Source organism: Phaethon lepturus, unplaced genomic scaffold (genome assembly GCF_000687285.1).
Source record: "Phaethon lepturus isolate BGI_N335 unplaced genomic scaffold, ASM68728v1 scaffold34776, whole genome shotgun sequence".
Classification (NCBI taxonomy): domain Eukaryota; kingdom Metazoa; phylum Chordata; class Aves; order Phaethontiformes; family Phaethontidae; genus Phaethon; species Phaethon lepturus.
This window is the reverse complement of record NW_010546154.1, coordinates 1-26,561: the sequence shown is the minus strand read 5'-3', so window position 1 is coordinate 26,561 and position 26,561 is coordinate 1. Positions and strand designations below refer to the sequence as shown.

At 39.1% G+C, this 26,561-nt stretch overlaps 1 protein-coding gene across 1 annotated transcript; it reads right to left on the bottom strand.

Moving 5' to 3' along the window:
* Window positions 1–3,329: 3,329 nt before the first annotated feature.
* On the bottom strand, window positions 3,330–26,556 carry TOM1L1 (target of myb1 (chicken)-like 1; the record flags this gene model as incomplete). The annotated part of the gene is made up of 14 exons (XM_010289207.1): window positions 3,330–3,393; window positions 4,372–4,444; window positions 4,730–4,817; window positions 5,676–5,736; window positions 6,234–6,330; window positions 7,203–7,320; window positions 8,738–8,798; window positions 11,228–11,361; window positions 14,896–15,012; window positions 15,679–15,786; window positions 17,365–17,484; window positions 17,912–18,061; window positions 24,136–24,214; window positions 26,486–26,556. Coding segments are annotated over 14 exons (1,341 nt in total), but the record flags the coding sequence as incomplete, so codon positions are not given.
* Window positions 26,557–26,561: the final 5 nt, after the last annotated feature.

The window sequence follows — 26,561 nt, the reverse complement described above, 5'->3', positions numbered from 1 at the left end:
TGTTGCTGTTATGAAAGGATGTATTTCTATTTTTTTTAAATTTAACGTAGTTGGAATATTATTTCTTAGGAATAGTATTTAGTCATCAGACAATAGAAGGGAACATGCTGTTCCTGGAAGAGAGAGGGTTTTCTCAAGCCATCTTTTATAAGATGATACTTGTTATCTGAATACTGTGAGGCCAATTTTTAAATCCAAGTGTAAACTGAGATCTGTATTTAAATAGAGAGGAAAAAAAAAGTTTATTAAGCATCTAAAATTGCATTGCTGGCTCTGAAGAATAACTAACTTCCATGTACCTGTTTCTACCTTTTTATAAAGTATAACTTGATCAGTTCATGAAATCTCAAAACTAAGTTAGACTGTATTGCTATGGAAGCTTCCCATGGCACAAGAGGATATGATGATTCAGAAGGTGATGTACCCTCTCAAATTATTACTGAATCAGTAGTTCATTTGGTAGGAGCAGATTGCTCTCAAACTGTTATCATCTGAATGAGGAACAGTAATTTAAATGTAAGCACGTCAAATCTGTGGTATGGTTTCCATTTAGAAATACCGTCTTCAAACTTCGATGTTGTGTTCAACTCATTTAATCTGTACTGCTAATGACTGCTCTTTCACTCCACAGAGGGCTGTACACTGGGCATCTCTACACAGGGACAAGCTTGGCTTACGTATGAAATGCTTTGAAGGGAAAGGCAGTACATAAACAACTGCTCTAAATTGCAGGCTAAATTAATAGCATAGGAATCTCCTCAAAAACCAAAAGGAAACCAATCCCATTCAGAGGTTAAGTCTGACAAAGCCTGCCCAGAAGCCTGTCAGTTGTTCAGAGGTACTCCTAGGTACTCCGCTTACCATCAGAACACGTAAGCCTGTATTTATGCAACTTTGGGTCGTTATCTGTGGGTAGGGATAATGACACTTACCATAGCTTTGCAAATGAGGAGTTTGTTGCAGAGCAAGTTTAAGTGACCTACTCATTTTCAGACAGGAATTAATCTCAGCCCAGTATCTCATCTGCTAGGCCAGTTCTTTCTACCTTTTTCAGCAGATGAGATGTAATTAAGACTAGTGTTGGTTTGTTTGGACTCTAAAAAGGTAATGAGTATATCAGAAATAGCTTCCAGTTACTTTACGGTATGCAAACATAATTGAGAGTAATTTAAAAAGTGCTTTTTTTGAAAATACATGGATGCTGCCTTTAAAATGCATGATTGTACCAATTATGTGTTGTTTAAATAGATTCTGGATGACATCAGGTCTTCACTGTGTATTTATTAAATTTTTAAAACTTTTCATTCTTTCATCTCTCTAATGCTTTTTATTCAGCAGAACAGGTAGAGCCCACACAAGTGAAATGCATCTGTATGAAGATAGCAAGCTTTATCATCTATAATTCCAGTTATGCTTGGGGGGGGGTGGGGTGGGCAGGGAGGAGAAATAAAGACAAATCTTTTGACTCCAGGCTGGGGTGGGGGGAAGAAATTCTTACCTGGGTTGTCTTTAGGCCATTTTGTTTCTGAAAGTTGAACCGATTATGAGAGTTTTCCACACATTGCTTTATTCTGGCCACGTACTTCAAAAGAAAAGGAACATCCCCAGCAAGCACCGGTTTCATAAAAACATGGGGTTTTCCCTGAGTTTGAAAGCTTAAGTTTGAACAGATAGTGAGCACAGTCTAACTATTAAACAAGCTCTCTAACCTCGGTAATTAGCCACTCCGCTTCAGAGTTTTCATCCATCTGTGACCCTTTTGCTTCCTTATATATGCAAACGTTCAGTTAGCAATCAGCCATTATGGATTACCATATTGAAATAGCCTATTTTAATTTGCTACACTTCAGTGTGCTAGGGTTTTAACAATGTAACTAAGCTACAGGGAAAAATCAATACACCTCAAATCCTATTTTCAAGCAGTTTTCTCAGGCTGCTATCCAGACCAAGTAATACAAGAAAAATAATAATAAAGCAGCTTACCTTTTCACCTCTGCTTACAACACCCCCCCCCCCCCCCCAACCTTCAAGGTTGTCTTTTTGATAGAAGAACTTCTAACAGCCCTACAGCAAGCTGCAAAATTGCTAACCATGCAAAGAAACAGCATGGATTCACATTAAAATACTGCCAATACTACCTGCATTTGGTATTTCATGGAATACACGTCATCTGGTAAAAACTCAAAAGTGATGGGGGTTAACTTTTCAGTAAGCGTTTGCTTTTATTTGGAATTTTATGCTACAAAAATTGCATAACTGAGAACGTCTTACCACTTAAACAATTAACATAATGAACATTTAAAATGTAGTATTTCACAAAAAATTTAGCTTATCAGCTATGAACGTGAACAAAGTTCTCAAATTTTATAATTATAAATTCAGAGAACTATACCTGTTAAAGTGCACATTTTACATTCAGCATTAAAATAGATAAGGCACTTCAATTATTAAAAGATAAAACTGTTATTAACAGGGTTAAACAACTTGATTAAAATACATGAGTTACTATTGCTCATCTGCATTGTAGATGATTATTTTTTCCTTCACCAGAACAGCAATCTCTGCAGGGCATGAACATTGAAAGAAATGATTGATCCCTCTCCAATATTTACTGAGTAAACGAAAGCAACAACAACAACAACATCAGAACAAGCAGGGTTTTTTCTGTTCTGTTAATCATGGATGACAGCACCTCATGTCCCAGCTCAGGCTCTTACCAATACAAAAATCCAACTATATTGTGGGCTTTTAGGAAGGAAACAAAATCTGTATCCAGAATATGACCGTAGGAAAGTAACACTGCATGTCTTCTGACACCTATCAAGAGGCCCAATTTTAGAAAAAGTCTACACAACAAAACCCTCTTACAAATTTTAGAGAGATGAACACACACAGCAACGAGGCCAAAATCGAAATTGGATTCTGCAGTTTCTGTAAAAGTAACGTTCTGTTTTGTTTGCTGCATAAAGGGGTAAAGCAATACAAAAGAACAGTTAACTTGGAAGAAAAGCTTTCTTCTATAATTGCCAGAGTCCTTTTTGTTTACTTGTGTCAGGTGTCAAGTGTTACTTCATATGTGGGTGACTTTGGAAATCCTATTTTAAAGGCCCCAATACTTCAAAAATAATCATGCAAGTCACCCTGAAGAATACACAGTTGAACATTTAGGACAAGTTATCAAGGTGTAGGTTTAAATAACTTGAACTTCCACATAGCTCAGTATTCCAATACTTATTTTCTGTTGTGTCAAAATACAAAACCCATTCTGAGCACTACACAGGACCAGCATCAGAGAATAACATGTTCCATAAAAGACTTCACCTCTGCCTTCAGCATTCTGTGTTCTTTTTAACTTCTGTCTTCAGCACATCATCAATTTCTTCATAAATAGCTCTGAAAGAAGAGGAACAGGATGACTCCTACATCACAGTAGTTTAATTTTGACAAAATACACCAACGAAATCCTGCCCAAAGCATGAACTGCCAAGAGTTTATGGTGTTTGTCCAACGGAGTAGCATGAGTTGCAGGAAGTCCAAGTTTCCATGGGAACAAAGAGCCAATCATGTGTGTGATTATACATTTAACCTGATACCTCCGGCGATTGTCACTTTTGGTGAAGAAAGTCTGGGAACAGGACTGCAAAACGCAAATGGTAAGCATAGCACGTGGCATGCAATTACTGCACTAGTTCAAAAAAAAAAAAAAGCTTTGTTGAGATTTTTTCTACCTCAGAATTCGATGGTTCCTGAGAAATAAGTTTTGTGTAGATGCCTCAAATTTTTACTGGTAGAAAGGAGAGTTCTGCCATCTGTTTAGTTTCGTATTAGTTTTCTATCTGACTATTTGGCCCTCTGGAGAGTCCCAGCATCTATTCTCTTTTGTAGCTTGTATTTAAATTAAGGATTTTCTTGATATGCAGTAGAACATCATCCTTAAAAAAATCACGATTGCTCTGAGCAGGAATTATTTTGGTTACCTTGGTTTAGAACTCCCTGTGTCGAAGTGTCAATCAGCTTCCTCCTCCAGGACCCTTACCATGTTTTATTCACCTCTTCATATCACTGAATAGGATTTTAGCAGATTGTTTTTGACACAGCATTACTCCACCGTTTTTACAGATGCCATTCAATGAACACAGTATAGGAGTTTATTCCTTAATTGGTTATGCCAGAAATATTGGAAGAAAATGTACAAAACGCAGCCATTCTCTAATGTAAATTGCTAATTTACATTAGCAATCCAGCTGGTCAGCTAACTCAGTCTAAATAGCATGGTCTGTTTTCTCACTCAGAAGAAAAAGCCATCTCGGAAGCCTTCTTGCCTTTGGCACCTAAGAAAACTGTTTATTATCTGTTTTAAGAGTTACTTACTCAGTTGGAGCCAAGGGATCAAATTCCATTATCTCGTAGTAATGAGGTGACTGTGACTTGTTCTTTGATGCAGCTGAAGAATACAGGCAGATAAATCCAGATTTAAATGTAAATGAAAAGCATGCTTACTGCATGTTACTTTCTTGTATCTTCCTGAAAGTAGCAGATTATCTCCTATGTATCTAGTTGCTTTAAATGCAAAAATGGACTGACATGTCTAAGAGAAGCCATGAGCAACAGAGATTTTATCAATGTTTGTTGCTGCTCCTAGTCTTTAACAGCCATCACATAAAGCCCTTAAGTTCTGACAAGAAAAACCTATCTCCATGAAACTTAGGTGGTCTGCAGTACTTATTACCTGCTGGTGATGGTCCATTTAATGATGTAGTATGTCCGGTCTGCAGATTCACTGGATTCAGAGGCACTGGGCTTAAAGGAGTCACCAACTAAGGACATCAAGCAAAGCAGTGCATAAATAGATTGTTCAGTTCTATGAGAGCTGACTTAACTTGCATAACTGCAGACTTATCTTTAGACTCTCAGACTGTACCAGGTAAATTCCAAGGTCAACAGCTCCCAATCTCATTAACTGCCATATTCCACAAAAAGTTCAAAACATCTTTTGGTGTTATCTGTGGCACATTTGTATAACTTACTTCTGCATGATTTGTTACATTACACAGACTCAAAGACCACGGCATTCACAATACAGGCACCTGCTTTTACTTGCGGTTTAAAATAGGGAATGTGTGTGTGTGTTTGGGGGCTGCTTCTCATCTTTTCTATTTCATACTGCCTACCACAGAATAGCATTCACATTCATAACATTACCTCAAAGCCCCTGAATACTGTTTCCATTGCTTCTGTCATGGGTGTTTTGTCCACAGCATATACCATTTGTCCTTACAGTGTTGGGTTTTTTGGTGGGTTGTTTGGTGGGGTTTTTTTTTAATTATCTTATTTGAGATACGAAATACACCAGAGTTAACATAATGGCAGCAGGCAGACATCTCAGCTTACGTCACACAGGAACAGATTAAACACAAATAATACAGCAACTACTTTCTGCAAACTCTCCTGAGATTCTGCTGGACCCAAGAAAATATGCTTTCATATTAGCATCTGTGGTATCAAAAGAGGAAACTTGGCCTGGTCACCAAATACCAGTGTTCCCTGATGTATGGAGAAGGGCACAGAATAGATCACTGTATCCCATTTGGACAGTAGTCGGGGTAAATCCAAACAGTTCTCATTTTGACAGTTGCCAGCGAAGAACGATTATTCTGAACATGAGTGTTACTCACATTGCTATATGAGTGTCCAGGTGGGTTGCTTACACTATTGTTTTGTGCTTCAGTTGCAAATCTAGGAAAGAGTAATACATTGAAAGTAACTGAGAAACTATCAAAACTGTATATTCTGACTGTTACATTATTTTTTTGCCGGTCTGTCTTTACCTTATGTCAGAACTGAGAGCAACATGGGCCACTGTCCCATTCACATAAAAGGTGGGGAACTACACAGACACCTCTCCTATCTTAAACTCTTCTCACTGACCTGTACAATTTATCCGTTTCTTCCTTTCACTGCAGCACTGTCAACACTCAAGCAGAAAGCCATATATATGTCAAGCATGTTTTGACCACTCAGATAAACTTACGCCTATGACTAACCAGTGCTGCAAGAGTAGTGTATTTTTAAGCAATGTCTAGCACACAGGTAGTTTTCGCTTGTTTTTCTGGACTAATGTGTAAAAGTAGTAAACCCGTGTTCTCAGAGCTTTCTATAAACTCATTAGAGGAATTACAAAGTACAATTACCTCTGAAGAACTGTTACCATTTCTTGATAAGAGATTACTCACAGGAATTGCTGAGCTTTTGTAGTAGTTGCTAAATCTATCTGTGGATAAATTGATGGATGATGCCTGTTTTTATCTTCAGGGTGTGCAGATATGCAATCTGAAATTCAAAGTGATAAGTAATGCTCACTTAAACATTATTAAGCAAATGTTAGTTACTTGTACTATGAACATCGAAAGGGTAAAGTTTTGTTTGGAAGGCATATAAAGAGTCTGAAACAAATTGCTGTTTATCATATGAAAGGCAAAATTTTAATTTTAGATGCAATATATTTATCTCCTTAAAATGTCAGAACATCATCAGTAGTGCTATATGTGGTAGATACCACTTAGAACTCCCTTCACTATTTCTAAAAGATTAAAATGGAATTATAGGCATTTATTCCTGGGGGGGGCGTTCGCACCTTTAACTTCAGTATCGGGACTCCCCTAGAGTGCATAAAGGCAGGGCTTCTGCAAACAGTAATTCTGAGTACCAAAGTTAGCACCTTGACTCACTCCTCTGACTATGAACGAAGCCTGAAGTTAGAGGAAATGAGTACCCTTCTCCAAGTGAACTGTTTCTAACACCAAGTGTCTCCTGAAAAAACTTAGGACATCAAGAGTGTATGAGAAAAGCTATCTGTATTTCTTTCTTCCAAGCCTACAGAACAAGCAACTACCAGACTGGCTTCGTTGTAATAGGAAACAGAGCACGTTCTGCTGTTCAAATTTACATAAGGGGGGGTGGGGTGGGGAAGAGTATTGCTTCTACTGTAAACAAATTACAGGGAATCTTATACTTTCTTACTTTTTTTTTCCCCTTATGTACACACGTCAGTCCTCCTTTTGAAGAGATTGAAGGAACATCCCTAAAGTTAAGGAGTACTTTTGTTTTCCTTCTTATAATGAACTTCTTGATTCCTCCACCAAGCTCATGTTGGTTTGCTTTAGGAAACCAGACTACAAAGGAAACGTGCATTCATCACTTACTAAGGCCTGAAGGAGACACTGCAGAGCCAGTTTCCACCACTGTTGACACAGGAGATGGAGAATCTATGGAGAGGTCAAGTAGATCACTTGAAGGAGCAGATGGCTGTTTCCTGTACAGCTTAACATTTGAAAAGGAATAAAGTTGTTTGGGTTTGTTGTTGTTGTGTTTTTTTTTTTTTTTTTTTTTTAAGGAACTTGTATAGTTTTAAACAAATTGCTATTTTCACAGAATATAAATTTTTACAATCATAATATTAAAAATTGGCAAGTATGAGAGAAAACCTGGATTACTTTTTTTGTGTGAAAGATAGCTAATGAAACAAAAAATGCTTTCCCAAAAAGATCAGTTTTGGCAGGGTTATTTCAAAAAATTAAGAGAAAAAATTCCCAAACAGGAAATAGAATGGACTCAATTCTAAAAAGCAACTGTGATCTTGTTTAGATACAGATTTGATATCGATCTTCTGATTGATCCTGTACAATTATTTTCATGCTGCTTATTTGTGTTATTGTGATTTGATACATACTTAAGAGATTGATTTTTTTCAGTCTTCTTTTGGATAGGAAAAGTTCAAAATCACAACAGTGTTTCCTAGGACACCACAAAGGCCTCCCTTTGTTTCTTCTGCGAACGTGTTAGAATTAAAAATGTTGCCAACCAAAGATTTTAATAAAACCATCTGCTTGAATAATATGGGTTTGGTCACATCAGATTAAAAAAAAAAAAGAAAAGAAAAGATGATGCATTTTAAACTTGAAGACTCTTCAATAGTATAAAAATGCACAGACTGCACCATTTGGATTAATAACTAATCCAACAGTGCACCCATCAAGCAAAAACATCCACCTACATAACCAGAATGTAGTAGTAGCAGCTTTTCAAGGAAAACAAGATTGTCATCTACCTTTTTTTAATAATTGTCAGCTGTATTTCAGTGTTCACGATGCAGTCATTTTCATATTGAGTCCCAAATGACTACACAATTATGAATTAGCAGAAGCTGAAACATGCAAAACTACTTTGGGCAATATAATTAACAACCATAATTATCTATCAATCAATAAAATACAAAAAAATACAAAATACAAACCATTATTCACAATTCAGAAAAAGCTTTGATTCAGAAAAAAGGATAAGTAATAGTGAATTCTGGTAGTGTAACAGTATTTCAGTCTATAAATGCTTATCAGAGAACAAATGAAAAGAAACATTATGGTTCCTCATTTTGTGTATGGCAGGTAATAGCGCTTAGCTGTAGAGGTAAAAAACCAGCATTTGAACAGATCTCTCTCTCTTTTTCCTGACCAAGCTTCCATCTTAGATTTGACGTTATTTGTTACTTTACTTACATGAATTTGAATTAAATTCTGCCAGTGAGACTTTCGAAAATTGGTAAGAGTAGCATCAGCCTGCTCTCTCCTATGCCTCTCAACTACAGAATAAAATTCTGCGTATATCAAAAATGTATTTTTCACAACAAACAGAAAAAGGAATGTTTAGTCCTGCAGTTCACAAGTTCATCTATATTACTCACTTCTGTGCGCTCACGTTGTATTCTCTGATTCTCCAAAAAACGAACTCTGTTTCGAGAGAACCTGTTGAAGTCGCAAAGTTAAATGTTCATTTCGGCATTTCTGTGATGTTGTTCGTCAGAACGTGAAACCAGTTACAACCTAAGTTCAATTACCAAGGGACTCCAGAGGTGCCAAACAAGCACTATAGGTGCTTTTCTCAGGGGCATTTCTCTCTGCACTAGCAATTTGACTCCCTCTATTCCAGAGCTGTGATCCACTGATGACCTATACTAACACCAGTTAGTTTTTTCTTGGGCTCACTTTTGGCAACAGGTATCTGTTTCTTCCAAAACAAAACCAAGGCACAGCTGACAATGATGTTCGCTTCTGTTCACACCAGAAGGTAACTATGAACACGCACTGGGCCAAATCTGCCTCCTTTTGACCAGAACAGTCTTCCAACCGAATCCCAGGAAGCCTTCTGTCCTGAGGTCCCCACATTCCCTCATGCCATGTCAGGACAAACCACACAGCTGTACGGGATGCAGCCCTCTCATAGTTCAGGCATTTGAAGTATTTTTTTTTAAAAAAGGAAACAAAAAAAACCCTGCATAAGTATGTATGTACTGGGAGTCATAACAGTGCTACACTCGGCCCAGAGAAGACCCAGTGAAGTGATATTCAGCATCCATAAGGTACAGTCCATTTCAGAAGTAAGAGCCCTACATAGCACAGACATGAGACTGTCTACACAACTGCATTTGCTACTCAGGGGTACCATACCAGTGCAGCCGACAGAGAAGGCAGGGAGGAACAGAAGAAAAAAAACCTTTCCAACTGCAGAACATAGAATATTTATCCAAAATGCAGGAAAACCCAAAAAGTTGATGGAGTCACTAGAGGGAGTCATCGCTACATACATGAGGCCAGTTTATTGCACAATGGTGATTACTCCCAGTTTAATTTGGACTCTATGTTAGTAATCAGAAACGGAGAATGCAGCATGACTTGTCTTCAAACAATACACATGGTATGAACCAGATGCAGCTCGTTAAAATCAGTTTGTCCTTTACACATCTCATTGTTCAGATGTAGTTCCAAAGAACAAATCTTCTGCAACAAGCATTAACCAAATACATTTTAATATTTATCAACTCTAAAGTACAATGCACCTGCACCCGGGAAAACTCGTTACATGTAAACCCTAACATTATAGTACTAAAATGCAGTAGTTTTCTGTTCAGTTTCACAATGGCCAATTAATTGTTCCTTTGGTCACCAGGTGAGTCTTTCACAAGGAATTTGCTGAATTATACCCTCAAGCTATTTATTATTCATTATTCAAGATATTCTTGCCCTTGCTGGTATTCATCAGTTGTAACAAAAAAGTAAGCCCACATCTGATTTACCGTGGATTTACAGAAGCTGAACAGAATTCTGTTTTTCCTTTACTAAAATGAAAAACTTCCTAAAGCAAGAAGTAAGCACACAATTCTTCCAAGGCAGTTACTGTAAAATATGCCAACACTGCTGCAGACATAGGCTTTAAGGATAGATGAAAACTAAATGTTGTCAAGATTAGGCCCAAAGTTTGTGCCATGACACTTAGAAGAATTAGTGATATTTTCAGTGCAGCATTCAGAAGAGGTTTAAAAAAGATGACTAAACTCTCTAAATCTGCTAAATGTAATCATGAACCATTGCATTTCATGCATAATGATTTCTAGAACATTTCTTAGCCATGGAGGAGATAACCTACTTAACATGGAAGGCTAGTTCCTATTAAACCCTAATACTCTCCATGAGTATACTCAGTGTGATATTTTGGGCCATAATACTGGAATTTTAAGTTTAAAATTAATTTCGGTTTTGCTAGTCATGCTGCCAGTGACATAATAGACAAATACTCAGGATGCCAATGCAAGCACTGCAGTGCTTCCATGTGTGAAAAAAAGAAACATTTTCTGCTGTAAAACAAGTAGAACAGCATGTTTCATTCCAGTCGAGAAAAGCAAGCGACTCTCTTAAGCATGCAATGAGGCAGAATGCTATTCCATGGCCAATTTCTGCAGTAAAGCTGTCAAAGTTGTTTAGAAAGGAGAACAAGTATTCTTTCCTGGAAGCATATACACTTAGCAGAGATAAGGACCATCACCAGTACCAAAGGGTTTGTAGCAGACTGATGACAAATTCACTGTGTGCTACCAAAAAGGAATGCCAAGTTCCAAAATTATTTTTGTGCGCCTTCATCTCATTTCCTGTCTATGCTGTTAACTTGTTTTACCCTATTTTAATGGTTTTTCTAACTACCTTTATGAAGGTTTCTGAAGTGTTTAGGGGAAGGGAAATACATCATTTTATCTCTTTGCAATCATGTTTCTTTTCTGGATTTAAGGATAACATCTGTCTCCTTGTGGAGGATCAACATTAGACATAGGGACCATCCATGTCCATTAAGTATGCTTATTCAGTTAGGATACCAAGGATGAGGGGAGAGGCCCTGTACTTACCTTTCATGTCCTAGGAGGACATTATTCAGATCTTCATTTACTTGTATTAACTCAACTATCACATCTTCATTCTCCACTGTCACCAACAATTCCATGATCCTCTCCTGCATCATCCGACAGGTCTTATACAATTTCTGCTTGAGGCAGGGTAAGAAAAAAAAACCCAAACAAAAACGCAACTGTAGTGTCCCAATTTGTCAGTTCTGGAGACGAATGATAAGACACTTGAGCACTGCAGGCTCACAGGTAACATTCCTTAATTTACACAAACCACACACATACCAAACATTGCAAATAGCGTAATTTTCATGTCTTTGATCTCTGCAAGGCAGGTTGACAACTCCTATCATCACAGCCAACACTCCTACCCAATCCCTACCTCTTGACCCACCTTTATTTCTAAAGATATGTCTGTCTCTAAAGTCTAACTTGCAAATAACAAAGACCCCTCTGGGTGATGCAAAGCAAATTTGATTTGATCCTGCCTGAATCTGATTAAACTCAGCAGGATACTTCACATAGATGTAATGGATGTGATCCCATTCAATGTCTGCCTGAAGAAAAGACAGTATTAGTCTAAAGGACAGAAGTGCTCTGTGACACAAGTCTCTATCTCTAACTATTTCTCTAAGTGGTGACGTTTGGATACACTTAATTTATGCACTTTTTGAGAAAGTAACACAAACCTAGCAGAATCAGCTGATAGGAGAATGATGAGAGTTTACTGAGTAGAATTTTGCATTATTGACAGTTGAAATGGAAGACTATTTATTTATATTCTTTTCCACTGCAGATTTTGCATGTTCAAAGAAACAAATTCTTTAGCAATAGGAACTTCAACTCAGCCAGTATTCCGCCCCCCCCCCCCCCCCCCCCGCAGTGCATTTGCAAATGCTGGCTGGCTGCGCTTAAGGAGGGGGGCGGGGAAAGGAGGGGGAAAATTACTCTGTTTTATTTGCACACTGCTGTTCAGAAATTGCTCTGGTATTGTTTTCAAAGTGGTCTGATTTTTCCTCAAAAACACATATACTTCATGTAAATAAATTATTTTATTTATGTAAAAAGAAATTTTGCATCCCTTTGCCAAATCTGCATAAGGATTACAGAGTACTGTACCTTTCAGTACTGTATCTTCATAGCCCAGGATAAAACACACAAATATATTCAGTTTAATGTTTATAATTAAATTTAAAACCTCTCCAACTCCACACTTTACTACCTGATCTGCATTTAAAAAACTGTGTATTTCTTATGACTCCATTATACAGGCAGACTAGCTCCTTTGTAAATACCAATATTCAAGAGAAGGAAACCGAGACACTGATTTCAAGCATGGATTTGCTAGGCTTTGCTCCTACCCACAATGATGCATGCACTCTGATGTTTTGAAAACTGAAGTTTTACAATGATGGACTACCAGCTGGTACAACAATCATCAGGGATTCCAATGAATTTGTTCTAATTCTTACCAGCTGATGATCTGGACCTGAATTCCTGCATATCCATCAAGTATGCCTACTCACTATCCAGTACAAAAGTTTGTTGTTGGCTGATACCGAGTTTTAGCAATTCTTTAACTACTGTTACCGGTCAGCACAATATTTCAAGTGAAATCTGCCATCTTGAGCCTTATCTAAAGTAGGGTGGAGAAAGGGAGGAGCCTAGCCACTAATGAAGCTACAGAACTGAAAATATGTTACACCGATGAAGTTTACCCTGTTAAGAGTTTTTATTGAGAGACTCCGGATAATCACAAGGACTGAAATTAACGTCTCCAACTCACTCAAAGCCTAAACAAGCAGCTCTTTTAATAAAGGACTTTGTTCTTTGACACAAAAGCCTAATCCAAGCAATCCAGGTAGAGCTACAAACAAAAGGGACTATTAAGCACTGTTACAGGAGCAGGCTAGCCATGCTTGATGCCTTATACCACTCAGTGTACAGGGGAAAAGATCAGAAACAACAACAATGAAATTAACACAGAAGGAATGAGTTTTTAGTCTCTCTCCCACAAATGGGAACTCCACACTCTGTCCTTAAACTTTTGCCAACAATTTCATTACTGGGAGCGTCAATGAGAATCCGTCAGTTTACTGTGGGCAACCTAATCTGTGCGCTCACAAGCAGAAGGGCCATAGTAGGAGATAGGAAATGAAAGACATACTTTCTGGTTTCACAACGAGAAACACTTACCTTGTCATGGATTGGACAGAGGTGGCCAAGTATATTAAACCAGTGTGTTCTCCTACCTGGTGTATCTTTCACTGGTTGGTTAAATCATCAAGGCCAGTCTGCACCTTGGCAACCTCCCTGGTTGCAGTAGCACTACAGAAGTAAAGTATTGAGCATAGAACAGCCATAGATTAGCTGCTTAGGCGGTGTCCATTGCTGAACAACCTATACTCAATCCTTTTGTGCAGGCAAAGCAAGCCCTCTGCAATCTAGTACAGCAGCTATTTGCCTGTGTTTAAAAGTCTACTCCGCTCAGACCCCTGCTTTGCAGGCCCTTCCTTCTTGGACTTGTAACTCCACAAATCTCTGCAACAGAGAGAGTGCTGGAGATGCAAGGACCTTCCAGGGTAGCAACAACCATGAGGTTGCATCTGCCTCCCCTGTCTGGTTCCCGCAGACCAGCAGCACTGCCTGCCATTAAAGATGAGAAGCAGCGGCGAGCTGCTGCTGTCTTTCTGTATCTCACCCCAGCCATGAACCAGTCCATAAAGGGACACAGCTGAGCAGCACGACCTTGAAGGCAAACCAACACACCCAGTAAGGGTTACTTGCAAAGGAAAAATTCTCCACTGGGCACGAGAAGCACACCGGAGGCTTGCAAAAATTAGTCAGTTCTCCAACACGTTTAATGCTGACAAATTACCAAAATGCTTCCTCATCACAGAAGTTTGGAGATAAGCTTAGAAACAGAAAGATGTGATAAAAGGTTTTTAAATTCTTGCAGACAATATGAAACATAAAAATGTCCATTAACATAGGTCACTATGGAAATGCTAAAGTAATACTGCATTTTTAATTTCTCAAATAGAAAATACAGCACGAGCAAGCGGAAGAAATGACACCACAGAAAGAAGAATGTCTGCATGTTCACTGTCAAATTTAAACTGGACTATTGCAATACATTTCCTTCAGGCTACACTTTAAGAGCACGTGGATTCATCTACAGCACAGCAAGCTCCCAATCTCTGAGGCCGCACACATAAAACCAATGCTTCATATTCTTCACTGGCCTTCAGCCTGCCCTTAAGGTACTGGTAGTAATAAAGAGAGCACTGAAAACGCCAGGACGGATATGAGAGAGAGACTGTGTCATCATCTGTTTTCCCACAAGGCAACTGCGTTCAACTGGAATGTTCTCAGGGCTGTTTGACAGAACATGTTTAACAGAGAACGCTCCATTATGAAATTCCTTCGCCCTTGGAATTCCCTAGAGCTTAAATTTGCATTGCAAGCTGTATTGTCCTTTCCCAACTGTCTAGATGTCGGGGGAAGGTGAAGGAGACAAGAGAAAGCTGAGCAAAACTAGAGACAGAAACCTGTTGTTAGATTCCATCTGGCAATCTGAATCCAGATATTAAAATAAAGGATACAACATATTTTAAAACCAACTTTGACCAAACCAAACCAATAGCCCCTACCAATGAATAATTGCATACCTGTAAAAGATTCATATCATCCGGATTTTCAGAGCCAGGAACATTTTCTTTTAATATTGATGACATGACTCTCACATTCATTTTTGCCATATCCAGTTCACTATACAGTTTCCCAATCTGTTCAGTTCAACATAACAGAATATTGTGTGGGTGAACAGAGTGAGCAGAATAATTCTTACCTCTAACATGTACTTTCTTACCCATTAGGTATAATATGGGCCTAATTAGCATTATTTTACTCCAGTGACATGCCATGAAAATGAATGGAATTAGCTCAGCTTTTATATGTGCAATCAAACTAAGATCCAAGTCTGATAGCACTACTCGTTTTCCTTACAGTTAATCCCACTCACTAATGTTACTGTTACTCTTTTTAGTTACCTATAGGCCAAACAGGAATGAAAATGAACTGTCTGTTCCTTTCTGCTTTTTACAATAATCTCTTCATACAAGTCTTATGCAAAAGTAAGTTTGGCTTTTTCACTTATATTTGAAATAACTTTTAACAATCCGCATAACAACGTCATGGGGGATCATTCTCATGCTTGAGTAAATGATTCCACTTTCTGGTTGGGTTACAGCCTGGCATTTATTGCCTACTTTACTTTGGCACACCACCATATAAAACACCTTCAGGAGAACAAAGCTGAAACCATGAATATAAATTATGCCACTTGGAACAGATGGTACCTTCCAGTGGTCTATGCACCCAGGTTGTCGAAATCACACATTGCCAGTACATTTCAAGTGGACCCACCCCCCTCTAAACCCGTAATACTGCACCTGCTCAGGGGTCAACAGTAACGCTGGGCCTGTGGGAAGAGGCAGTAAAGAACGCTTTGCAGGATTAGCAGAAGATGGTGATGACTTTGTAGAAGGCTGAGATGAAGTCTGTGGAAAGATAAAAGGGCACAGCTTGGGTTTAACAGAAGAATTGAAGCAGACGTCCAAATCAGAGCTACAAAACATCTTTGTCAGACTAGACAATTGGGCATTAGCTTTCTCATAATCAATACTCCCAGTGATTTTGTTCAGCAAGGTCTATCTACAAGAATAAATCTAATGGCTATTTTGTGATGAAATGAGGCTTGGAATTCAGATATCTTTTGAATAGGTTTGCAACTAAATTCCATTACAGAATGAAGTGGGAATGACTAAGAACAGGCTATCCCCTCGAGTTCTTAAGCCATCTAACAGCCAAGAGTCCTTCCCAAAGTGCCACTGCGATTTTGCAATGAAGGATAGTTTAGAATGCAATCACGCTTGGAAGCAGTGGAAAGGTTGGGGGGGAAAGTCTGGGTCTCTGCAGAAGATTAACTAAAGGCCTTCTGGATTGAAAAGCTGGAACACTTTTGCAGAAAGTTTCACTTGCACTGCATTTGAACAAACTGCTGGGGAGAAAAAAAAAATCCAAATCCAAAATCCAACCCGCACAAGACTACACACTTCAAGTCCTTCAATTCCTAAAGACTGAGCTAAAAATTGTGTTCAGGTCTGCTGTTGCTACATTCAACAGAAGGTTTGCCACTGATTTAATTAGCAGATACATGTGGAAGACAATCGTCTCTACTGTACTTGGTGAGAGAAAAAAACTGAGCGCATTCTCCACACAGCTTCTTCAAACAACCTTTAAATACACAAACTTTTGTACACTCTACTATTCAACCGTCAAATTGAACTCAGGATAAACCTGAATCATTCCTGTCTGCACCGATTATAGACATGTAATTCTGTAATTGCAAGGTTCCACCCAGTGGTGGATGGCTTTCACGCCCCCCCCCAAAACTCTTACAGAAGAAAAACTTCTGGAAAGAATAGCTTTAAAACATGTACTGTATTTTCAGCTGATGTCCAACACTCAAGCCATACTTACACTTAATGCCCTAGATGCTACGCAATGATACCTATAACATATGCTTAAACAACATTTATTGTATGCAGGCTGTGCAAACAGCTGGAGAGATACATAGACAGTAATTTTTTCTTACAGATTTCTACCTCTCTTGGTTTAATTTTCAAGACGGATAAAGCTTATAGTTCTGAACAGTACATGTTTTTGTGAAAATCTTACTCATTTTAGTTGAGGCTTTCAGAAGCTGACAAGTTTGGAGCATTTAGCTCACAGTCATTTTGAGGTAAACAACGTGCCCAAATCCTTTACACACCTTGAAATTCTCAAGAAAGAGATGCTTCCTTTTTGAGAACCTATCCACTAGTCTGTGATTTGAAATAAAGTAAAATAAACAAACTATTACATAGGCCAGGTTTCTTTGTTGTTATCTTAGCTGTTATAATTGAAACTGATTCCTGCTCACGTGCTTAAGTAGGTTGGTCATATTCTGCCCTGGAGCGTTTAAATTAAAAAAACCCCCAAAACAAACACACCTTCTTTGTCTATCGAGCTCATACAATTAACACATCCTGTTTCTGATTTTCAATGGTTAATGAAGTATCCTTGTGTATCCCCACCTTAGGTCCCCCTCTGCTGGTGTCAGAAGACGGAAACTCCACTCCTTTCTTCAGCAGTTCTAGATAAACTTCTTTTACTTCGCTCACATCCACCATTCCTTGGAAACCTCGTGCCCATGTCTAGTTTTGAAGTAACAGGAACAATAACAGTCACAGAAATGGACAGTCTGGGGGTCTGACAAGTGCTTTTAAAACACATGGTCCTAAAGGCAGGTCATTGCCTCCATCCACTCCAGCTAACTCCATTCAAAGCAGCAGGAACCACAAGAGCTCCAAAGCTACCTCTCATCCTGCTTGTTAAGTGCAACCACAGAGGGAGCATGTACACAGACCGGGAGGGGAATAGAAAAGGGGAAGGTGGAGGTTGACAGTTTTCCAGTTCTCTCCCTTTGTCTTCCAGTCTATGCTACTCCTGCATGAAGCAGGAGCGGAACAATAAAGTCTGCTTTAGGAAGGGGTTCTCATGAGCCTACAGTACAAAAGCGGGCTGCATCATTAAAGGTTTATCATACGGCAGAGACACAAACGCTGTTTACTCTAGACTTACCATGATAAAGGTCAAAATTTTCTCTTGCATGTCAATTGGCAGATTGTATCTTGGATTCAGTAGTTTCACCAGCTTGTCTTTGCAGAAATCCTTCTTCACAACTAAAGACTGGAATCTTGGGCCACAGTTCTCTATACACATGTCAAGCAACTGCACAGACAAAAAGCTTCTGTTACACAGATACTAAGGAAAAAAAAATCCAAAAAAACCAACTTGACTGCTTTTGTTTCCTTTTGTTTAATTTGTTCCAAGGTGTTATGGGGAAGACTGCAAATGGACATGAACAGATTATTGCCAGCCATCTTACTAAAATGTCTGATGAAGTTACTACAGGGAAACAGTAGCTTACTGTGTGCACTGTTACACCTGCACAATCAAAATAAGATGCGTTTGCCAGAGTTATACATTTACAACAGAGAAATATGGTCACACTTGTTTCCATATCATGGCAGTTACTGAACATATGGGACCTTAACAGCATGAAATCTGTCCATAGCTTAAAAAAAAAAAAAAAAAAAAGACTTGGACAGATTCAGTAATAGAATTAATTCACTGTCTAGCACATAGGTACCCTATCTGACAGATTCTGAAGGGCTCTACAAGAGAAGAAAATAAGATTACTAAATGCCTCTCTCCTAATCTGCCCTGTAAGTGAGAGACTAATGAAAAAATAGAAAAGAACAAATTCAACAACTCTGACTACAATTTCTCCACACGTTTTAAAGGTCACACTGATTTGAAACAGAATAGCTGAGCTGTTCCAATCGTCAGATTCATCTTCATGAAAGAAGTCTACTTCCAAAACTCTGCTTAGAATGCTCAGAGTAGGATCCATGCAAGCAACATGTCTGCCTTTTCAAATATAGCAGTATGTGATAATGACATAATATTTCTCCCCTGTACAACTGGAGGTGGCCGAGTACAATTCCCATTTTACAGAAGAGATATCAAAATCTGTTATCATGTCCCAGTCACCTGAAATCAGGCCAGTACGAGTCTTGATAGGAAACTGGGGTCAGTCAGAGCAGGTGCAGAATCAGGAACAGAACTCATCTTGCCTGGCTCAAATCTGGAGATGGACCACAGGACTATGATGCCCCACATAGAAAAAAATGGTCACTCTTGTGCTTTTTGCTCCTTAACCTTTATCTTGCTCTTTATCTTTACTTTCCCTCCCAATTTAAAAGGGAGGATGGATAAAAATTAAGTAAGATTGCAAAATTTCATGGTTTTCAAGAAGAAACTTCCCCTGGAATCATGCAACAGACAGGATATATTCTGAAAAGGATACACAGATTTTAAAGGACATTATTGTAGTGTTAATAGAAGTAGGTTAAGTATATTCTCCTATTCAGAGCAGACTGTATTTGACTAAGTTGAAATAATTTTATTAACTCATTTTCTAGCCTCAGGACTTGGGGATTTTTCTCCCAGTGTGATCAGGAACTTATGGGAGAAGAGGTTTAAAACCAGAAGAAAATATATTGCTGAAATGAAAACAGGGTAGAACAAAGAGACACTGGCAGACTGCTGTGCAAAAAACTGAGAGATAATTACAAAAAAAAATCTTGGCTCGAATCATTATTTTTCATTTGAGAGAGTACATGAAACATATGCTAATAAACCAAGTCATTTGCCTGTGCAGTACTTCAAAGATGGTCTGTGTAAAAGATTTTCATCCCAGTGCATGGGAAATTTGGTATGCAACTCCATATTATGAATTCCCTACTTAAGGGACTGAGTATTTACCCTTTGAATGAAAGTACTGAACTAATGGGCTAGATCCTCCACTCAATTATGCCAGTACAGCCCACTCAGAGTGAAACTAAGTTGGTGTAAGGAAAAAGAAGAATTTGACTCAATTATTTTTAACTGGACCATTCATGAACAAGCCACTTTCATGCTAATAATACCTTTCATTAGAACTTCAGTATGTTATTTATCATTTCAAATAGGGTTTCACCTTCCCAAGCAGTTCCACCGGAATGAATAGATCCAAGGTGGCAAGTCAACCACTGCTCCACATAGCACAATGGAATCTCAATAGAAACATGTTTTAATAACAGAATGGACAAATTAACTTCAAGCAAAGCATTAAACTTCCTCTAAATGACAGACAGGTCCTGAGAACTGTTGGAATTGACAGTTGCTATGTTCCAGGCTAGCTGATACCAGACATCCAGCTGAGAAGAGATCTGCACCAAGCAAAAAGGAGGGCGAATTACACAATCAAAGCCCTCTGGCTCACATGACAGCAACACAAAACTAAAGTGATAAGAGGCATCTGAACAGAGGTGAGGACAAACTGTAAGGCAGACACAAAAAGGTGAGAAGTTGGCCGGGATGACAGGAAGTCAACTACATTCCTTACCAATAGAGACCTCACCCAATTCAGTAGCACTATCTGCCCATCTAAAGCAGCCAGGTATGGTCCATAAGTTGTAATGCATGGATGTAGTTTGTGATGGATACTTCTCAGACCTAAGGCGAGTGTGAGGAAACACAGATGAGCAGTTTGGTTTGCTTCTTCCTATTTCTGACTCAAAGGGAACAAGTCATTACTCCATCTCCAGGATTACACTCTAAGTAAACATATACTGATGTCTACCCAGTAGATTTTTTGAACAGCAAGACACTATTTCCAAGTGCCAGCATTTAAAAGAAACCTGTATGAGCAGCTTTTTCAGCTGCCGTTCATCAATTACAGTGGAGAGGCTATGTAGACTTTACGAAGATTCTGCATTTTAAGAATATTAATTTTTCAGAAGTCTTGAATTTTTCAAATTTATACATATATATATTAAAAAAACATTGAAATATAGATTTCTTTTACTCCCACTCATTTTGTCCTTTGCTATTCCTCTTTGCCCATACACACCATAAAGTGTAATAAAATTGACTAGGACTTTTTTGATTGAGGAGCTGGAGGGCTCCCTCATGTTTTTGTTTTTTAGGTCCTCTGCTTTGTGAAATGTTAATTTAACAAAAGAAAATCTGAAGGCCACATCTGCCATGCTAAGTGTTTTCTACATCTGAAAACTTATAGAATATTAAAAGGAAAAACAGAAAAAAGCCTAAGGCAAAAAAAACCCCACCCCTAAAAAACAAACTCCAAAATTTAAATCTAACCAATGACTTGCTTTACAATATTTTCCAACAACATAATGCAGAAATGAAACAATAATTCCATCTTAAATTTCTGCCCACTGTGTTGTACGTCAGAGTGTGTGTGTAGACACAGGTACAGAGAGGGACACATTTAATAAACTACTTCCCCATGTACTGTTCAGTTCCTAAGACCTTACAGACACCACAACTGGGGCACTGCAGTAAGTGCTGTAGAAAACCAAGGTAGATCTACAGAGACAACTGAACAGGTCTCTCTGTGTTCATTACATAAACAGAGTTTATGTATCCAAAGTCTATGAGTAATAAGAAGTCAAGTAACACATACACACTTCGTTGGATTCCTGCCTAAAAGTTCTAATCCTCTTCACCGATTGCAAAATCACCACTGCCAAGCCTGATCTCTTGGCTCTATCAAAGACTGTGCATGAAGCAACTTCATGGCCAGACACGCATACACCTCGATCCACGTGACTTCACAAACACCACGTAATTTCAGTAGATCACAGCACATGAAGTCAAGCCATAAGCAACACATTATACAGCTGGCACTCACTCTTCTTCCTCCAAGTAAATAAATAAGCATCTGTGAGCCAGAAGGAGGAGGATGCTGTTGAGATTTAACACGTCTCATTGTCAGAATCAGGGCTAACAAGTGCAGTCGTTCTACTTCAGATTAAGACTTTCACATTTTATGCTGTGTGTATTCTCTGGAAATAAGCCCCTTAAGCAGTTTCATTAGAAAGATTAAATTCCAGAATTTCAAGGTTGAGTAAATGAAAGTGGATCAAAATACATGTCAAAAGAAAAGTGATTTGTAGGTCTGTTGCCCTTCTTAGTTGTATCTGGTGTAGGTAGGAGATACAATTGGATATAGCGTCTCAAAAGCTGGAGGACCACATTTACCGTCAGAAACACAGGTAATAACTTACAGTTAATTAAAAGAAGAACCCTTATTTTTGCAGAAGTTTAGGAGAAAAACAATTTTTATGAGATAAGAGTTGCACGGGGAGTACGGGTTTGTGTTTTAGGAATTGAAAATTATTCCTGTTTTTCCATTTGCAATGATTTGCTGTTCCAATCTAAGCATTTCAAAATGGGAAATAGGAACAATTCCATTAAGGTAATCAAGAACCCAAAACTGAAGATATTGCACATTGAAAGACTAATTTGGGAACAAAGGAGTTAAAAGTCATACATGGTCAGCAATGAGGTCATCAAAGGAAAGGTTTTACACCTGCTAAACTGATGGCAGTATAGGTAGAACACCAGCAAAAGGAAAGGAGGTGGGGCAGAGAGAGGGAGGCAAGGGTAGAAGATTTTACATAAGAACAAACCAGGAAGACAGAGTGTTAGAGGAAAGGCTGGCACTTATACAAAAAGAAGAAAAGGAAAAAAAAAAAAAAAAAGGAACAAAAAAGATTCAGGAACTCGGGGAGAAGAAACCTATAGCCAGAAAAGAAAAGCTGGGCCAAAAGGATGCGACTGCCTGTCAGGCACAGTTACATGTGTACATGTGAGGGGGTGAGAACAGACATGGAGAACGGGCCTGGAGCGGTAAAGAGACTGTGAGAAAGTGTTGAAATACAAGCACAACCAAAACCTGGTACACACTCCGTCTGCAAGCAAATACAATGAGCTTCCAGGTCAACATGATAAAGCACTTTCTTGGATATGCCTGAAACAAAACCATAAAAGTGGGAGAAGGATCTTAAGAGCTAAACTATAACGTTACCTTGGGTATATCTGCAGAGCAAATACCCAAAGAAAGGCTCCTAAATCTAAGCACTGGATTATCATAACTCCAGTTGGTTGTGTCAGATGTTCAAAAAAGGACTAAGGTGCACGAAGACTGTAGGAGAAAGAAAGCAGAGCTGATACAGGGATTGCAATTACAGTGGAAACCAGGTGTTTCTGTTATGCAAACAAAGAGAACACACAAAAAGGTGACTCATGAGACAGTGGAGCAGGAAGCCAGGAAGGAAGTACGGAAATGCAATGAGCTGAAGGTATACATGGGTATGTTTAACACATTTATCTGCATCTCTAACTTGTCAGGAGACACTTGGGCAATTGCTAAGTGACCTACAATTTGACACTATCAATCACCTATCTTCTTTAATCACTTCTCAGCACATATTGATATAGATAACTACTTTGCACAACAAATACCAAACCCATGAGTAATAGTACTCAGAGTGTACATGCAGACAGGCCTCTACAACCTCAAAAAAGGAATGGTGAAGAAAATACTTTTAGACAAATAATGAAAGACAAATCCCCAACTTAAAATACAGATCGCATGATTCTTTTCACAGTTGTACTATTGCTAGTCAAAAGTGATTCAAGTGGGTAACTCTGGACTTATGACAGCATTAGGAACTTCCTGCTACTGCCTACATTGTCAGCGTAGTGGAAAAGAGAGAACTATGTTAACATACTCCAGTAAATCTTACATTGACTGAAATCGTAACACTTCCCCAAACTCTGAGATAGTTCAGAAACACTGTCAGATTCTGGAGGCCAGCTTATCTCAGATGAGGATATTGCCAGTCATAACATATGAATCTTAGGCAGCTTATCCTGTGTCTTGCTCCCTTCCTTAACTCACCATTGTTACCCTTTCATTCAAGTTTCTCTCTCCTATGCGATAACACTTACCTGCACACAACAGGTATCGCACATTCCACCACGCTGCATACCATGCTTAGTTTAGCTAAGATCAGTACCATGAGGTGAGTAATAAAGTGGTCAAATGTAGCTTTTATGTAATATTCCAACCTCCGTATCTTTCACAAATAGGTGGGGCGCTCACAGAGGGACAGTCACTGGAGTAAAGAAGAGCTATACTACTTTTACGTAGTACAGGTTTAAAAAATAAAAACCCCAACAAAACCCGCAACAGTAAATTTAAGAATTTGTGTCATCCAGGACCCTATGAACACAGTAGACCATCTGATCTGCACTGTGGTAGTGCTGTACACACAAACAAAGAAAACATCCCAGTGAGTTGTGTCAGTGATAATTTGCATGCCACCTTATCGTTTAAAATGTTTTCCTTCTTAGTGTCTAATTAATATAAATATAGCTGTACTTACAGACAGGGTAAGCTTGATCTCCTTATGGTTACAGTTTTTTGAAAGCTTTTTCTTTAGTGCTTTAACTGCATCTTTAGGCCTGTAACAAGAAATTAAGCAGAAGTTACCAGTGAAGTTGGACTGTTTTTCTAATTCATAACTTCGTCCAAGATCCAAAAATACTGTCCTGAGATATGGGACCAAATTCATCCCTGTATTTACACCCACACAAAACTAGAGCAATTGCCCCACTGATTTCAGCAAAATTGCTTCAGCACTGAGCTAGAGTAACAAAGCAGTGAATTAGGTTTGTTACTGCAGACTGTTCCTTACTGCAGAGAAATAGTTATTCTCCTCTGCAAAGTCTCATCCAAAATTATATTATTTCACTGTTGTACAATAGATTTACTTATCTAGTTTTTATTGCTATGAAAAGGAATAACAATTGACAGCTGTATCAAGAGTCAACTAGTATCTATTTTTCATGTATGACGCAATGAAAAAAATATTCTCCTGGGAGTGCTGTCAGGAGTAGGGATGTCTTGGCTAATTTCCAGTCTTATAATTGCAGGATGCTTTTAACTTATCTGAATAATTACCATGTACAGATGGACAACCCATTCTACCCCAGAGACAGTGGCATTTCTAGCCCAGTCATTTTGATTTCTATATATACACCACATATCTTTCAGTATCTTTGTAGGAGGAAAAGGGTAGAAGATGGTATCAAGCCTATCACGTGGGAAACAGTTTTGCCTGATTAATAGGGCTATCTATAGTGTACAATTATTAGGGCCAGCTCAATGCTCATGATCAACAAAACCAAGATGTCCTAACGTGTCTTTAGGATCTCTCTAGAATCTAAGATACAGCAATAGGCATAAATACAATGTTTCAATAAGAAAAAAATATTTTTTTGTTGAAAATATTTTAAAGCCAATTAAATGAAATGGGTATTTACCATTACTGCATTTTAAAGTTTGAAATGTTGTTGTACTTCATCAGAAAAAAAAGAAGAGATTTCTCTATTTTTCTTAATCCTGTGCCATGCCAGTAGAGCATCAAGTGATGAATGGAAGCACGAGAGCGGAGAAGAAAACTTTCCCTTGTGGAAAGCTATACTACTACTATTCTACTCCTGCTCCTTGCTTCTCTCACTGAAGCATCTGGAAATGCTCTGGACAGAAGCTGGATACTGCATTAAAATAACCATTTGCCTAATTAGATACAGCAGTTCTGCTGGTCCTAGTATCCTGTTACAGACTGCGACTAGTAGTAGTTGCCTAGGAGGAAGTTATAAGAAGTTCCTCTGTAAGCAGAGGCTGTGCTCAAGAGGAAATAGTTTATTAACAAAAGCTCTGTTGCATAGAAGCTCACATAAAAGCTAACACTGAGGGACAAAGCGTGCTGTTGCTTATGGCAATAACCAGAAGGGAGTTATTACTGACCTTCCAAGCTCCAAGAGCCATGGGTGAGAGTGTGGAACCCAAAAAAATTAAAGGAAGGAAAAGCTGATATGAAAAAAGATACTTGTGCAGAATCTAAGGCATACCTTGTTCTCCTAGATAAAGCTCTCCAGTCGCTGTTAAAATTTGCCACTGCTAGCGGTGAGTTCTTTCAATGCAATGCTGAAGCAGATCTTACATGAGAGCAAATTTCCTTCTTCCCCTTTTGCAGGTGGGGACAAGGAAGCACAAAGCAGCAAGTGGCCGAGCAAAGCAGAACGTGGCCGTTGAGTTCAAGAGGCCACCTCTGTCCCAGGAGCCCCAGGTATAGGCATTGATACGATGGATCCCTGAACAGAAACCCAGCCACTGCTACACTCCTGCTCCGATGTAGGTTGGCTGAGAAATTGCGAAGTGGGGTACTCTGATTAAGTTAAAAGCACAAAGTTTTAAATCGGGTTGTAGGCAACCAAGTGCTCAAGGTCTTTTTCCAAGCTGGGCTGTGCAGAGCACAAGGGTACCTGTTCCTCCTGACAAGCAGTACAGGTTATACGAAATATGCTGGACTCGGGCGAGAAACCTGTGTTATCACCTTTCTCTGGCGCCTGTCTTTGGGGAAGAGCCTACAAGTCTAACTCCTGCAAGTCCTGGCGGCTGAGCAAGGGACACCAAGATGGGGAAAACTCTTCCCGAGGAACCGAAGATACCCGCTCCCTGCTGCTATTTCGTTCTGGGTCGCTTTATGTATGTATCATACACCGCCTGCTCGATTTTGCCCTGCCCTCGAGCAACAGCTGGTGCTACCTCCGAGACGAAAACCCTGCAGTTCTCGCCTCCCACAGGACAAAGGGCAGGCCACGGCATGGCCGGTCCCCTCGACTGCGGGACCTCGCTCCCCCGGACCCGCAGCACCCTGCCCCGCTCACCCCTCCTCCGTCGCGTTGATCACGTCGCAGATGTGCATGAACTGTCCCCACTCCTCCGTCTGCAGCGCTCCACACG